The sequence below is a fragment of the Pongo pygmaeus genome, chromosome 2 (genome assembly GCF_028885625.2).
Source record: "Pongo pygmaeus isolate AG05252 chromosome 2, NHGRI_mPonPyg2-v2.0_pri, whole genome shotgun sequence".
NCBI lineage: Eukaryota > Metazoa > Chordata > Mammalia > Primates > Hominidae > Pongo > Pongo pygmaeus.
Window position 1 is genome coordinate 158,049,136 of NC_085930.1, and position 16,254 is coordinate 158,065,389.

Sequence of the window (16,254 nt, forward strand, 5' to 3'; positions counted from 1 at the left end):
TCTAAAAAAAAAAAAAGTTTGTTTTCATTCCTTGTTAAAAAAAACAAACACTGTTAATGCAAAAGAATAATAATAATAAACTGAAAAGTTCAAAAGTCTTACAAGAGATAGATATAGACATTCAGACACAGGAAACTCAAGGATCCCCAAATAGATCAACCTGAAAAGGCCTTCTCTAAGACACATTAGAGTCAAGAGTCAAAAACAAAGAAAGAAAAAACAGAATTCTAAAAACAGCAAGAGAAAAGCATCTAGTCTCGTATAAAGAAATCCCCATCAGACTAATAGCAGATTTCTCAGCAGAACTCTTACAGGCCAAAACAGCATGAGATGATACACTCAAAACACTGAAAATAAAAAAGAAGAGTCAACCAAGAGTACTATACTCAGCAAAGCTATTTTTCAAAAATGAAGGAGAAATAAAATCTTTCCCAGACAAGCAAAAACTGAGGAAATTCATCACCATTAGATAGGCCCTATAAGAAATGCTTAAGGGAGTCCTATATCTGGAAGCAATAGGATAATATCTACCATCCTGAAAACATAAAACTCATTGGCACGGCAGACACACAAATGAGAAAGACAAAGGACTCAAGGACTACAGAAAACCACCAAACTGCAATTATAAACAAAAAGAGAGAAACAGAAGGGGAAAGGGTATATGAAATAACCAGAAAACAATTACCAAAATGACAGGAATAAGTTCTTACCTATCAATAATAACCTTGAATATAAATAAATTAGATTCCCCAATTAAAAGATATAGACTGGATGAATGAATTTTTTAAAATGACCCAAATATATGCTACCTACAAGAAACTCACTTCACCTGTAAAGACACATAAAGACTAAACATGAAGGGATGAAAAAAGATATTCCACAGACACAAAAACCAAAAGTTAGTAGGAATAGCTATCCTTATATCAGGTAAAACAGACTTTAAGTCAAAAATGTAAAAAGAGACAAGGTCGTTTTATAATGATAACGGGATCAATTCAGTGAGGGAATGTAACAATTCTAAATATATATGCCCAACACCAAAGCACCCAGATACATAAAGTAAATATTATTGAGCTAAAGGGAGAGATAAACTCTAATACAATAATAGTTGAGGACTTCAACGCCCCACTCTCAGCATTGGACCAATCATCTAGACAGAAAGTCAACAAAGAAACATTGGATTTAAACTATACTTTAGACCAAATGGACCTAACAGATATTTACAAAACATTTTAACCACTTGCTGCAGAACACACATTCTTTTCATCAGCACATGGAAAATTCTCCAGGATAGACCATATGTGAGGCCACAAAATATTTTGACAAATTTTAAAACGTTGAAATCATATCATTGTATAATGGAATAAAGCTAGAATTCAAGAGGAACTTTAGAAACTGTACAAATACATTAAAATTAAACAACATGATCCTGAGTGACCACCGGGTCAATGAAGAAATTAAGAAAGAAATTTAAAAATTTATTGAAACAAATGAAAATGGAAACCCAACAAATCCTTTGAGATCCAGCAAAAGCAGTGCTGATAGAGTATTTTATAGCAATAAATACCTACATTAAAAAAGTTGAAAAAGGGCAGGTGTGGTGGCTCACACCTGTAATCCCGGTACTTTGCGAGACCAAGGCGGGAGGATCACTTGAGGTCAGGAGCTCGAGACCAGCCTGGCCAACATGGTGAAACCCTGTCTCTACTAAAAATACAAAAATTAGCCGGGTGTGGTGGTGTGTGCCTGTAATCCCAGATGCTTGGGAGGCTGAGGCAGGAGAATCACTTGAACCAGGGAGGTGAAGGTTAGAGTGAGCTGAGATCATGCCACTGCACTGTAGCCTGAATGACAGTGCAAGACTCTGTCTCAAAAAACAAAACCAAAAAAAAGTAGAAAGATTTCAAGTAAATATCCTAATGATGCACCTCAAGGAACTAGAAAAGCAGGATAAACCAAACCCCAAATTAGTAGAAGGAAAGAAATAATAAAGGTCAGATCAGAACTCAGTTAAAAAGAGACTAAAAAACATAGGAAGGCTCAACTAAATGAAAAGTTTATTTAAAAAAAAATAAACAAAATAGATAAACCACTAGCTTGACTAACCAAGAGAAAAGAGAGAAGACACAAATAAACAGAATTAGAAATACAAAAGGAGACATTACAACTGATACCATAGAAATACAGAGGATCATTAGAGATTATTATGAACCACTGTACAATAACAAACAGAAAAACCTAGAGGAAATGGATAAGTTCCTGGACACAGATAACCTACTAAGATTGAACCAGGAAGAAACAGAAAACCTGAACACTCCAATATTGAGTGATGAGATTGAATCAGTAAAAAAAAATCCCCCAAGAAAGAAAAGCCCAGGAGTGGATGGCTTTACTGACAAATTCCACCAAACTTACAAAGAAGAATTAATACCAATTCTTCTCAAACTATTCCAGAAAACTGAAGAGGAGGGAATTCTTCCTAACTCATTCTGCAAGGTCACCATTACCTTAATACCAAAACTAGACAAGGACACAACATAAAAAGAAAACTACATATCTCTGATGAACATAGATGAAAACATCCTCAACAAGATACTTGCAAACCAAATCCAACAAATATCAAAAAGATAATACACCATGATCAAGTGGGGTTTTTTTCCCAGGGATGCAAGGATGTTTCAACATATGCAAATCAATCAATGTGATATATTACATTAACAGAATAAAGGACAAAAACCATATGATCATATCAGTAGGTACAGAAAAAGTGTTTGATAAAATTCAACATCCTTTCGTGACAAAAACTCTCAACAAATCAGGCATAAGAGTTACACTCTCAACATAATAAAGGCTATATATGACAATCCCACAGCTAACATACTGAATGGAGAAAACCAGAAAGCCTTTCCTCCAAGAACTGGAACAAGACAAGGATGCCCACTTTCACCATTCCTATTTGACATAGTATTGGAAGTCCTAGCCAGAGCAGTCAAGCAAGAGAAAGAAATAAAAGGCATTCAAATTAGAAAAGGGGAAGTCAAATTGTTCCTTTTTGCAGATGACATGATCTTATATATAGAAAAATTTAAAGACATTACAAAATAACTCTTAGAATAAATGAATTCAATAAAGTTGCAGGATACAAATCAACATACAAAAATCAGTAGTGTTTCTATATACCAATAACACAGTAGCTGAAGAAGAAATCAAGAGAACAATCCCATTCACAATAACTACAAAACAAAAACCAAACGAAACAAAAAACCTAAGAATAAATTTAACCAAAGAGATGAAAGATGTTTACAAGGAAAGCCACAAAACACTGATGAAAGAAACTGAAGAGGATACAAAAAGTGGAAAGACACTCCATGCTCATGGATCAAAATTAATATTGTTGAAATGACCATTCTACCAAAAGCAATCTACAGATTTAAGGCAACCCTATAAAATATCAGTAGCATTCTTCACAAAAATAGAAAAAAAAATCCTATAGGCCAATAACATATAGGCCAATGAAAAAGAATAGAGAACCCAATGACATACAGGCCAATGAAAAATAATAGAGAACCCAGAAAGAAATAAGTCCATATATTTACAGCCAACTAACCTTCCAAAAAAAAAAGTGACAAGAACATAGAATATACACTCGGGAAAGGACACCTTCTTCAATAAATGGTGCTGGGAAAACAGGATATCCACATGCAGAGGAATGAAATTAGAGGCCATATCTCATCATATGCAAAAATCAACTCAAAGTGGATTAAATGCTTACCTGTAAGACCCAAATATAAAAACTGACTAGAAAAAAACATGGGGGAAACACTCCAGGACATTGATCTAAATATTTTATAGCTAATACCTCAAAAGCACAGACAACAAAAACAAAAATAGACAATTTCAATTATGTTAAACTAAAATGCTTCTGCACAGCAAAGGAAACAATCAACAGAGTGGAAAGAAAACCTGTTGAATGAGAGAAAATATTTGCAAACTATTCATCTGATGAAGGATGAATATCCAGAATATACAAGGAATTCAAACAGCTTAACAGTAATAATAATAATAATAACAATAATAATATTCCCATTAAAAAGCAGGCAAAGGGTCAAATGAAGAGACATTTCTCTACAGAAGATACACAAGTGGCCAACAGATATATGAAAAAATGCTCAGCATTACTCTTCATCAGGGAAATGGAAATCAAAATCACAATGAGATATCATCTCACCCCAGTTAAGATGGCTATTATCAAAAATACAAAAAGTAGCAAAAGCTGCTGAGGTTGCAGAGAAGGAACTCTTACACACTGTTGGTGAGAATGTAAATTAGTACAGCCATTATGGAACACAGTATGGAGTTTCATCAAAAAACTAAAATTAGAACTAACATACAATCCACTACTGGGTATTTATCCAAAGGAAAAGAAACCAGTGTATCAAAGGGATAACTACACCTCCATGTTTATTGCAGCATTATCCCCGAAAGCCAAGATATGGAATTCAACCCAAGTGTGCATTAACAGGTGAATAGTTAAGAAAATGTACTATATATACACAATGGAATGCTATTCAGCCATAAAAAAGACTGAGACCATGTTATTTGCAGCAACATGGATGCAACTGGGATGCATTATATTAAGCAAAATAAACCAGGCGCAGAAAGACAAATGTCATATGCCCTCATACATGGAAGCTAGAAAAGTCGATCTTATGGAGGTAGAAAATAGCATGATGGTTACCAGAGGCTTGGAAGAATGTGTGGGGGTGGTGGTGGGGGAGTAATGGATGATGAAGAGAGGTTGGTTAATGGGTACAAACATACAATTAGATAGAAGAAATATGCCCCAGTGTTCAATAGCTCAGTGGGGTGACTATGGTTAATAATACTATATCATATATTTCAAAATAGCCACAAGAAAAAAATTGAAAAGTTTCCACCACAAACAAATGATAGATGTTTGAGGCAATGGATATCCTAAATGCTCTGATTTAGTTATCACATATTATATGCACATATCAAAATATCATATGTACCCCCTAAATTTGTACAAATATCATGTATCATTAAAAAATAATTAAAAATAAAGATGGGAAAATGTCTACTTGACATAATATTCTTTGCTTTCTCAAATTCCTGTGAGTGAATTAGAGAAAAATAAGTATCATAAAGAATGTTATTTTCTGGTGGGTTTAGGACTTTGTCTGTTCTAACATGCATCTTCATTCAGTAGGCCAGAAGAATTAAATCTCTTACTGTCCTCAGTATGGTAAATATACTTGGCAGTTGGACTGTCAGAAAAACTTTTTGCCCACTTTTAAATGCTAATGCCAGAGTAATGTATTTTAGTGTTAGTTTTTGGTTATTAAGACAACAATTGGTAATATAGTCTTAGGTGTTACTGAATACATAATATTTATAGAATATAGTTTAAGGATATCACATTCAATGATTTAATTATGCCTTCAGATCTTAGCAGGAGTGTATAAGTTACACACAAAGAATGTTTTAAAATTTTAATAAAATGTTATTGATGACATTGTCTGCTATGTTGTTAAATGTTTCATAAGTATAAAATAAATCCATTTTAAAGTTTTGTGCTAGGAAAAATATGACTAGTATATTTTCCTTTACATTGTCGGCCAGCACATTTAGAGAAGAATTTTGTCTAGCAATGCTCCTTGGCTTCAAAATTTTCCAAGTATTTTCTTATATTTATTTTATCAGTATATTTTAATTAGATGCCTAAATCTTTTTTAGAAGTAACTAGATTATGAAATTTTTCAATTACCTTAATTATTTAACTATAAATATTTTAACCAGTGAATCATTACCTTCCAGCTGCTGTTAAATTTTTTTTAGTGAAGAAATCTATACCAGATGGAGCATAGTTCCAAAGAATTTCCTTAGCAGCAATATAGTAATGTATAACATGTGTCCCAGTAACGAAGGCTTCTGTTGAAGGTTTCTGGCAATTACTTACTTTGAAAAATGCCTGCATACTCTCTGAAAAACAGTAAACCCAGATAGAGAATGTTATTAAAACATTAAGACAATTTTCTTGGTTAATACATATTTTCAGTTTTAGCCAACAATATTGAGACTTTCTATTTCTTTGAGAAATATGATGTATGACATCAATGGAAAAATTTAAGATGTATGAAATAAGTACAAAAGTCAGGATGCAAAAATGAATATTAAAGGCATATATATTATTAGAGAATAATAACCAGCTTTGGACCAACTCTGATGTGAAGATGGTACCTACATACTGAGAAGAATTTGAGAGTCCAAGAACATCTTCCCTCATGAATATGAAATTACTACTACTAGTCATTAATGAGTTAGTTGGTTTATTCAATTAACTAGTTGGCTGGAAGAAAGAAACTCAAGGCATGAGAAAATCAGTCCTCCGTTTTAATTTCAGAGCACCATTGGTGGGAATGTAAATTAATATAGACTTTATGGGAGACAATTTGGCAAAATTTGTTAAAATTAAAAGCCCTGGCAGGCAGTGGGTCACATGTGTAATCTCAGCACTTTTGGAGGCCAAGGCAAGCGGCCTCACTTGAGCCCAGGAGTTTGAGACCAGCCTGGGCAACATGACAAAACCCCATCTCTACAAAAAACAACAAAAAAAATCAGCTGGGTGTGATGGTGTATGCCTGTAATGCCAACTACTCCGGAGGCTAAGGTGGGAAGATTGCTTGAGCCCAGAAGATCGAGGCTGCAGTGAGCCATGACTGCACCACTGAACTCCAGCCTGAGCAACAGAGCATGACTCAAAAAAAAAAAAAAAAGCTCTCTGCCATTATACGGTTTCACTTCTTGAGAGTCATGAGAAATATTTTCACATACATGAAGAGACATATAAAAAGGTATTAAATAAGGTCAGGCAGGGTGACTCATGACTGTAATCCCAGCACTTTGGGAGGCCGAGGCAGGCGGATCACCTGAGGTCGGGAGTTCAAGACCAGCCTGACCAATATGGAGAAACCCTGTCTCTACTAAAAATACAAAATTATCTGGGCGTGATGGTGCATGCCTGTAACCCCAGCTACTCAGGAGACTGAGGCAGGAGAATCGCTTGAACTTGGGAGGCAGAGGTTGCGGTGAGCTGAGATTGCGCCACTGCACTCCAGCCTGGGCAGCAAGAGGGAAACTCCATCTCAAAAAACAAAAAAAAAAAGGTATTAACTACAACATTGTTAATAAACCAAAAAGGCAGTAGCAACTTAAACATCTGTCTGTAGGCAAATGGTTAAATAAATTACAGTACAACCAAAATATGGAAAACTATGCAACAGTTAAAAAGAATAAGTTAAATGTATAGAGAATGCATGGAAAAAGACTTCAAGACTTTGATATGAGTGATGAAAACAATAGAATATTATATGCAGTGTGATCTACTTACATAAAACAAAACACAAAACATAGCTATGTATTTTTATTTCTACATGTTCATGTTTATGTTGTGTGAAAGTGCATAGTGAACAGGTTTTCAAATACTTGCACAAATTGATTACAGTGGCTAAGATGGTGGTGGGGTGGAATTGGACTAATGATGTGTCCTTAAAGCAGCTCTCCAAAACTAAACACAAACTCTGATTTATGTGCTAATTTTTTTGTAGTGTAAGCACTTCCCATTGCGACCAATTTGAAGCTACCAATAATTTAACGGCTGGATTATTTAACTCTCAGCTCTTTTGAGCTGGAGGCTAATGTATACTGCATTAGACTTCTTTCACTTTTTCTGCCTGCTTTCCTCTACCTATTTTTCTGCCCCTTTTCCTCCTTCTCTCCTTCCATTTCTCCCACTTTTTTTCCTCCTTTCTTTCCTTCCTACCTTTCTTTCCAGCAAAGGTCTATTCATATATTCTTGTAATTACTTAAAAAAAATGGAGTAAATTAAAGTGCAGAAAAGCTTCAGAAGGACACAAAAAGAGAAGAGAAACAGAAGAAAGTGATGGGATCCCATCAGCCAACTAGGCTTTGAGGTGTTTTTTCACTTGGTCTAGGGCTGACACTAGTCTTTCTGCAGGGTTGAGGTAGAAAAACTGGCTTGAGGGTATGATCTGAGAATAAGGTAGATAGGAAGTACTGGTGGAGCTGAGTATATTTTAATCTGAAAATGATCATCTTTTCCAAGAGACAACTTTTTATCACTAAATTCAGTCCTTGAGTTATAATAGCCATGAGTGGTTCTTCTTTTTCTCACACCCCTGGGAGGGATGCAGCACATAGAAAATCCTGATAAATACTTGTCATCTAGTTGTTTGAATAATTAATTGAAACATGATACTAACCAAAGTTCGGGACTTGCAAAAAGAAAGGTTTTCATCAGAGAAGTAAACTCCATTTTTCTACCAAAAAAATAAAGTTAAATTCTGTAATTCTAATGAAAATTATGTTTTCTGATTGAAAAATAACACAGAACATTTACGTGATCATATATAGAGTTTTGTCATATTCAAGAATAAGAAAGATAAATAACATCATAACTGACCATTCTGTTATTAAATGGCAAATGTGATTGGAGAGGGAAATAAACAAAAATAAGGAGGTTTACTTGAGTAATCAATTAGAATTATTGGGTTCTGCATAATTTCTTGCTCTGCTTCCCATAGGATTTTGATACTTATTTCCTCAATTAAAGAAAAAGCTGTAATAATATCTGCTCTGTCTGACACTCAGGGTTCTCACTCAGGGTTTATATTCTCACAATGAATATAAAAGTTTTTGTAAAAACAACAACCCAATCCTATATACTTAAAAGGATTTAAAGTAATCGAATGAAAAGCTGTCAGGGACCTGGGCTCCATCACTGACTATTTCCAAAAGGAATCATATCACCTTCTTGGATATTGGTTTCTTCATTTGTAAGGTAAGACATTTGTAATGGGCTATGACCTTGGAAGTTCTCTGATTCTGTATTACGCAAAAGTAATAGATCCCTACCATGTATCTGGCATCCCAGCATCCACACTCCGGGGGCCTTGGCCACCATGAAGGCATCTTCCAGTAAGAAGGGGAAGAGCACAATGGTGTCCTTTCTGTGATTCCGAGAGATCAGAGTTTGTCCATGGAGGTAGACGGGGTGTATGTCAGCCACGCCACCCATGCCAACAAAATACCACTTGACCCTATCTTCAGCACACATGGTGAGATTGGGCAGATTTCCATAGACGTATCCATTTATTGCTGAAAATAAATGTATATTAATCAATCAGGCATGATAGATCAGTGCCACCTGGTAAAAATTCTATGTATTTCCTCATCATATTAATATAAACCTCACAATGTCAACATCGTTCTCACACATAATCTATAACATCTGATTTGTGTTTCATGGGAAAGGAGTCCATATGCATTGTGTATGATGAGAAGTGAGGGGAGCACAAAGGTTTAAAGGCAAGAGGAGAAAAAGTTCCTGAAAGGCAGGAAGCAGTGAAAAGGGGAAAAAAATAGAAACTAAGTTCATGAGAGAAGAAAGCAAGGATAAGGGTGATGGATTATGACGACATCATTTCTGAAAAATTCTATGTTGCATAAAAACACATATTCATAAAATATTTGGTCAATTATGTCTTTGTTATTCCATATTTTATTACTCAAAGTTACATCTTTCTTAGATTTTTACTGTCTATTTTAAATCAATATCAGACTTCAGAAAACAAATATTGACCAAACTTTACTTGCTATGGGACTTAGGAAATGAGCAGGCTTTACTAGTGATTTGCATTTGCATGTCAACCCAGTATACTCTGAGTGAAACGCTGAAAAATATAAACTCAACTAAATAAACTTGAACAAAGGGAAATGACTGAATACGATCATAGAAGTTAGAATTATAAGATATTATGTATGAGAAAGTTCTTTTAATCGTACATTGCATGCTCATGCTCTCCTCAAAACGGGGATCACTAGTGTTAATTTTGCCAGATTCAGTAAATGCACGAATATTTTCATCACTATACCAGCTTCTGCTTTCATCAGTTGTGGAAAACATCAGAAAATAAGACCTGTCAATATCTTTTTCAGTGTCTCCATTCAGTGTCCCTGAAACAAAAAACACATTTCTTATTTTTCATGTAGACATTAATTAGAACCATTGTTACAGATACAACTACTTTTACGATCTAGTTTTGTTAATTGTTAGGGCACATGAAAAAGGTAAATGTTTGCGACGTGAGATGCCAGTTTTTGTAAAGTTTACAACAAACTTTAAAAAGCGTATTATCTATATGAAGCCATATTTAAAGAATCCATATTCATCTTTACATCAAATCAGTAACTTTCTGCAGTGTCTGCATCTGATGACCATTATCGCGTGAGATTGTTCAAAGTCTAAAAATTTGTGCTTCCTCAAACGAAGGATAACTTCAGTTCATACCAATTTATTTATTCTTCTATGCTTATATTCAACAAATATTTATTGAATATTTGTAATGTGTTAGGTACTATGGCAAGTGTTGAGCTCATAAAAGTGAACAAGACAGTTATCTACCCTTGCAGGGCATACAATCAAGGGTGGACGCCATCAATTAATAAGATACTATAGTGTGTAAAGTTCTATAGTAGGGAAGAGCTCAGTGTTTGGGAGCTAGTTAATTTAATTTTGGGTATGGAAATCTTTTCTGAAGGCAGTGACACCTCAGTTGATATTTAAAGGATGAGGAGTTTGCTGGGGTGTACCTGTAGAGAAGATTCCAGCCAGCAATTAAGATAAAAGGAATTTGGACTTTATCATCAGAACAATCAGCAGTCATTGAAGGATTTTAAGCTAAGGAGTGACAGAATCAGAATCATCCTCCCACCTTCACCCCCCCAGACAGAAAGCCAAGTGGAGATGAATTGAAAGGGGAGGCACTAGAGACTGGTGGGGCAGCTAAGAGGCTGTTGTGGGTATCCTAGCAAAAAGATGGCAGTGGCCTGAACTGGGTTAGAGTTTGTGGAGCCGAAGAGAAGTGAGCTGACCTTGTGATGTGTAGGAAGTAGAGCTGGCAGGACTTGACTGATGTATTTAGCAAGTGATGAGGGAGAGGGCAGTATCAAGAATGATACCCAGGGTTTTGTCTCCAGTGACTAATTGGAGCATACTGGGGCCATTCCCCAAGGCAGGGAACACAGAAGGAAGGGAGAGATTCAGGGCAGGAACAAATGACGGGTTTTGGAATATGATGTGTTTAGGTACGAATGAAACACCCAAGTAGAGACGCCAAGTTGCCAGGCCTGACCATCAGTAAAGGAGTTTGAACCAAAGTTACAGATTTCAGACTCATTAACCCACAGATGGAAACAAATGACTCAAAATGGATAAGATCCCTCTGTGCGCTTAGATTGAACAAAAGAGAAAAGTGCTTAGGACAGTGGAAATAAAATAGTTATAATATTTTAAAAAGTATATAAAAATATAATATTCTATAAAATTATTATCAGTCCCAAATATTTTATATCAGCCTTATATTTAAAACCATAGGGCATAAATCAACATAACTGTAAGTGAGAAAGTCTTTTTCTTTTTCTTTCTTTTTTTTTGTAGAGACATGGTTTCACTAAGTTGCCCAGGCTGGTCTCGAACTCCTGGCCTTAAGTGATCCTCCCAGCCTGGCCTCCCAAAGTGCTGGGATTACAGGCATGAGCCACCGCACCCAATCAAGGAAGGCTTGTTGGCAGTTCACATACTTGCCTTTGAGAATGCAAAGCATTAAGTTATCTTACTGTTTAAAAAGAAAAGGTAGAAAGTTTGGAAATGTTCTGACTAGATAGCTAATGTTTACGTTAAATATAATAAACACATATTCTTTATCTTGCCATTATGCAGTTGAGTTCCTTGCAATTTTGAGAAAGGCAAAAAGCTCTTCCAAAGTTGGTTTAAAAAGTCATCTCCCGGCCGGGCACAGTGGCTCACACCTTTAATCCCAGCACTTTGGGAGGCCGAGACAGGCAGATCACAAGGTCAGGAGTTCAAGACCAGCCTGGCTAATATGGTGAAACCCCCGCCTCTACTAAAAATACAAAAAAAAAAAAGTTATCTCCCAGGGAATGTAATTTGTAATCATGAGACTATGTGTGTTTGCCATAGGAAACTGCAATTATTAAAATATTTATTGTGAAAAGCTGTTTGTTCACCTAAAATTTAAACTTTGATTGTCATAGGAAGTTAAATTTGCTCATTAACTTCATAATTAATCTAGTGCTGTCGCTTTGTTGATCTTGTTTTAACGAACCAAATCAGAATTTTCAAAACTCTATATTCCCTTGCAAGTTAGAAACATATCAGTAAAACTTCCTGCTTGCAAGAATTATTAATAAACTGATGATTCTAACTGATTCACCTTAAAACATAAACACAAAAATGTGGCAGTAATTTTGAATGAAGATGGCTGAAGTGAAGTTTATTGGGTTTGACTACCATCTAGTGACCAACCTGCATTATTGGTTGAACTGAGGGTTGGATTTGAGATTGCCATCTAGTGCTCAGAGTCCAAGATGGCAAGTTTCCATTCTTGACTGGAAAACCAAGGTTAAGGCAGGAAAACGGAGTGCCTTGGATAGTAAAATTCCTCTAGGAGAGCAGAGGACAGCCTACCCATTCTGGTTGATTCTTTTACTGCAATGAGATTTTTTTTTAAAGTTACCTCTTTTACAAGTCAGAATTGGTCCAATAAGTCCTGAAGCTACATCTCTTGCAGTGTCTATATGGGAATGGTAAATCCTTGTCACACAATTACTGTCATTGGGGCCGGGTCCCTGATGTTCTTCTACATACCACTTGTAGGTATATTGTTTCCCTGGCTCCAGATAGTCATCTTCCTTTTGCAGGCCTGTTGTATTATCAGGATAGATAGCACCTAGAAAACATATTCTGCACTGTGGTTACAGTACATATTGGATAACACTATTTTGAATGTGACTCGGGCTTCCTCCATTAAGCTATTTTGTATTTCTCAAAAAGTGTGCATTTCTCCCCACCATTTCCCAGATTCCTACCTCCCTAAATCCCCTGTGGTTGGCTTCTACCTGAATGCTCAGCTTGGCGCAGTTTTTAGACTAAATTGGAATGAGGCAGGCAGTATATTAATAGACTATCATCACTCTTACTGATGGATTCAACAAATATTTACTTTGCACCTACCACGTGCCTAGATCTCAGATGCAGAGGTAACCTCTGGACTCCCGAGTTGCCCTCCATATTTTCTTCATTGCCAGTCAGACTTGGGACCCAGGGCATCCAAGGCTGTCCCTGTTACTTCCAAGTAGCCCACTGCAGTCCGAAGGTGGCCCATGCCGTTACTCTGAACTATTACCTCAGTTCTTACTTTGGACCCTTGCTCTCCTTTCTTTCTTCTTCTCTGGCTAAAATGTTGCCTCAGATCCTTACCCCTCATGGCTGGGATCCTGCTAACTATGAATAAAATTCCTTTATTAAATAAAAGACTTTGAAACATGAGCAGCCTCTGATTCTCTGTTCTTCTTTTGGGACCCTCCTGTTCCATACTGAACATGAAGAAATTATGACTGACTGTTTTGTACTTTCTTCCTGCCCAGCAGCCCATCTGGAACTGGCTCCAGTCATGGTCCAGTTTCCTGAATCTGTTTCAGGCCTGAGGATTAATTCAAGGCCTGTTTTCTAGTTCTTCTTCATGCTTCCCTGATGGAATCATCAAACCTGAGTCCAAGTTTTGAGAGTTGATTAAAAAATAAACAAATAAAGCAAACTCTTGTTAACATTTTTCATATTATATGTCTATAATATAGACTATTTTTCTTTTTTTTCATAGAATATATTTAAAGGGCAATAATCATTGCAAGATGGTCATGTAACATGGCAAAATAATGATGACAGATGAAAGGAATGGCATATCGGATTTCCGCTGCCCTGTATTATCATAGAGCCTCTGTTGGAAGAAGCACGTATGCTATAGGTGGTACTCTTATCAAGTTGGCCTAAAATTCCAGTTTTCTAAAGATTTATGCCAGGCCTTTTAAAAACCTTATTTCAAACACTGGGAAAAAATATCTGTATTCTACTAAAGACAATTCCAAACTCTCTTTTCCTAGCTTTCCTTGTTGTCTCCCAAAAACTCACAAAATCCTATTTGTTGGCTTTCTCTTCCCTTCCCTATTTTTCAAAATCATGATGTATCTGTGACTGTAGCTGTGTAGGAGAGAAGATTCTGCGTGGAAAGTAGTGATTTCTCTTGATACTGATATCTTCCCAGAGGGTGATCCTCATCTACTAGGAAATGGAAATGAGGTGGGGGCAGAATAGGATTTCTGCCAACCTAACGTTTAGCTCATGAGTGTTTCCTACAAAACAAAACAAAAAAACACATTTTTTTTTCTTTTCTGGTGAGTAAGGGAAAAGTGTTTTATTTCCTAGGAATTGCATAAGGGCTGTCACTCAATTAAGATGAGAAACTGAAAAAGGACTGTCTTGGGTATAAACATTAAATACATCAGAAGTAGAGTCTGCATCCACTCTAAACTCCATGTAGCTCATAATGCTGACCAGTCCATGATTACCTGGCTTTTTCTAATGCAATGTGCTCATACTCTCCATAAGCAAAACTCAGGAATGTCAGGAAAGAGGATCTGCTTACCTTCATTTTCTTTGGAGTAGGTGAGCCCATGAGAATGATAACTATAAGCTCTTGAAGCATTATTTTTTACATGTACATAAATGAAGTCTCCAGTCTCTGCCTTAATCATTGGACCTAAAAATCCCAACCAGGATGGTTTTTCAATGATCCTTTGAAATGTATTATCAGTATATTGAAAATACAAAGCCTTTTTAAAAACAAAGCTCTTCCTTGCTTGACCTCCTTGTAGAAATTCTCTATAAACAAACAAAAAAGAGAGAACTTTAACAAATGTTGACTGGAAAGAAACAAAGTGTTAAATAAGCTAAAATGAAAAGTCAGAAGCCCTACAGCCTAATTTTGGCAGATAAAACCCAGAGGCTGGAGAAAATGTGATAGGAGTCAAAAACAGGTGTAATTGGTGAGAAGAGTGTTGAAATACTGAATGAAGAAATCAAATACAAATGTAGTAAGTAAAACGTGGCATTTTCGTTTAAGAGACATGCCAAATTCTTTAAACTGAACTGTGTCTATGTTTCTAACCCCACTTTAAGGTTACTTTAGCATTCAAGTAGTCGATCCGTTCCCATGATTTAGGACTGTTTACACATTTAAATGGATTTGTCGATTTGTTGGTAGCATTAAGTTGTTTTGCTCTTAAACCGTGGTAAATCAGAATCAACTCATGTCCTCTATATTTCCCTCTCTCAATTATCTGAAGAGAAAAATCGAGAAAACAGCTACACACATATCAAAAGGAAAGTGTTGTTTTATACCTTATCACGGGAACAAAATTAATGATAAACAGAATTAGCTATGATCTGCAAAATAACGTGTCAGGAAGACAAGAGTGGCGATCGTTCCAGGAAAGAGCAATTTTGGATTTGTATTACTACCTCTTTTCCATACCATGTTGGAGCTAAACAAACGAAGTGGTTCTAATGGCATATGTGCCCTGCAAGTGTCAATCATGAGAAAGTCTTCAACAGCATTTCATCAATGATCAACAATTACCAAATTTGCTTCAGATAGTAACTTTTTAAGTGCAAAGGATTACTTACAGGTCTTCAGAAAAAGGCTTTCCATTGAGCATATTTTTACCAGAAGGAGCATAGTTCCAAATGCTTTCTTCAATGCCTATGTAGTAGTGCCTATCTATTGCCCAACCTGGAGAACCAATAAAAAACAGAAAGGTCAATGGTAAAAGCGCCTTCATTTTCAAATTCTGAGCCTGGAGAAGTTAACTGAGTAGGGCTTGCCTACCTTTTATAATCCAGGCTTTCTTCTTTCATTTGTGTCTATTTACATACATTATCTGTCTTCATTAACATATATATAATTTGCATTCCAAGTGGTTTTGGATTTCATTGTCAGGTGAGGTGAAATGTTGCACAACACACTGGATCGTTAGGTTGCCCATCATCCACTGTCCCTTGATAATGATTATCTATTCCTAAATTATAGGAATATTCTCCTGTGTAGTCTCCGGCCTCCACTTTCTTACTATTTAGCCCATTCTACGTACTATTGCCGGAAAATTCTTGAAATGCTACCTTTATCAAGTTTTTCTACTAGATGATAATTTAAAATTTCTTGTCATTTAAGACTTTCATTAAGTTATTCTCAAATTTCTTAGCATTTAAGACTATCCATGTAATCTAGGCCCCAGTCT

At 35.9% G+C, this 16,254-nt stretch overlaps 1 protein-coding gene across 3 annotated transcripts in view; it reads right to left on the reverse strand.

The window, feature by feature from the left end:
• Positions 1-15,803, reverse strand: part of LOC129033474 (ceruloplasmin-like) — a 47,226-nt gene extending 31,423 nt beyond the window's left edge. For 2 of the 3 annotated variants that reach the window (XM_054482094.1, XM_054482095.2), the window contains exons 1-5: positions 14,604-14,715; positions 12,639-12,851; positions 9,886-10,056; positions 8,956-9,198; positions 5,832-6,003 (exon numbers count right to left, since the gene is read on the reverse strand). In XM_054482094.1, the coding sequence (XP_054338069.1) occupies positions 5,832-6,003; positions 8,956-9,198; positions 9,886-10,056; positions 12,639-12,851; positions 14,604-14,712 (908 nt within the window). In that variant the 5' untranslated portion in view covers positions 14,713-14,715. Of the gene's footprint in view, positions 1-5,831; positions 6,004-8,955; positions 9,199-9,885; positions 10,057-12,638; positions 12,852-14,603; positions 14,840-15,643 lie in introns of those variants that run through there. The other variant, XM_054482093.1, reaches the window with a different exon arrangement.
• Between the last annotated feature and the right edge of the window lie 451 nt (positions 15,804-16,254).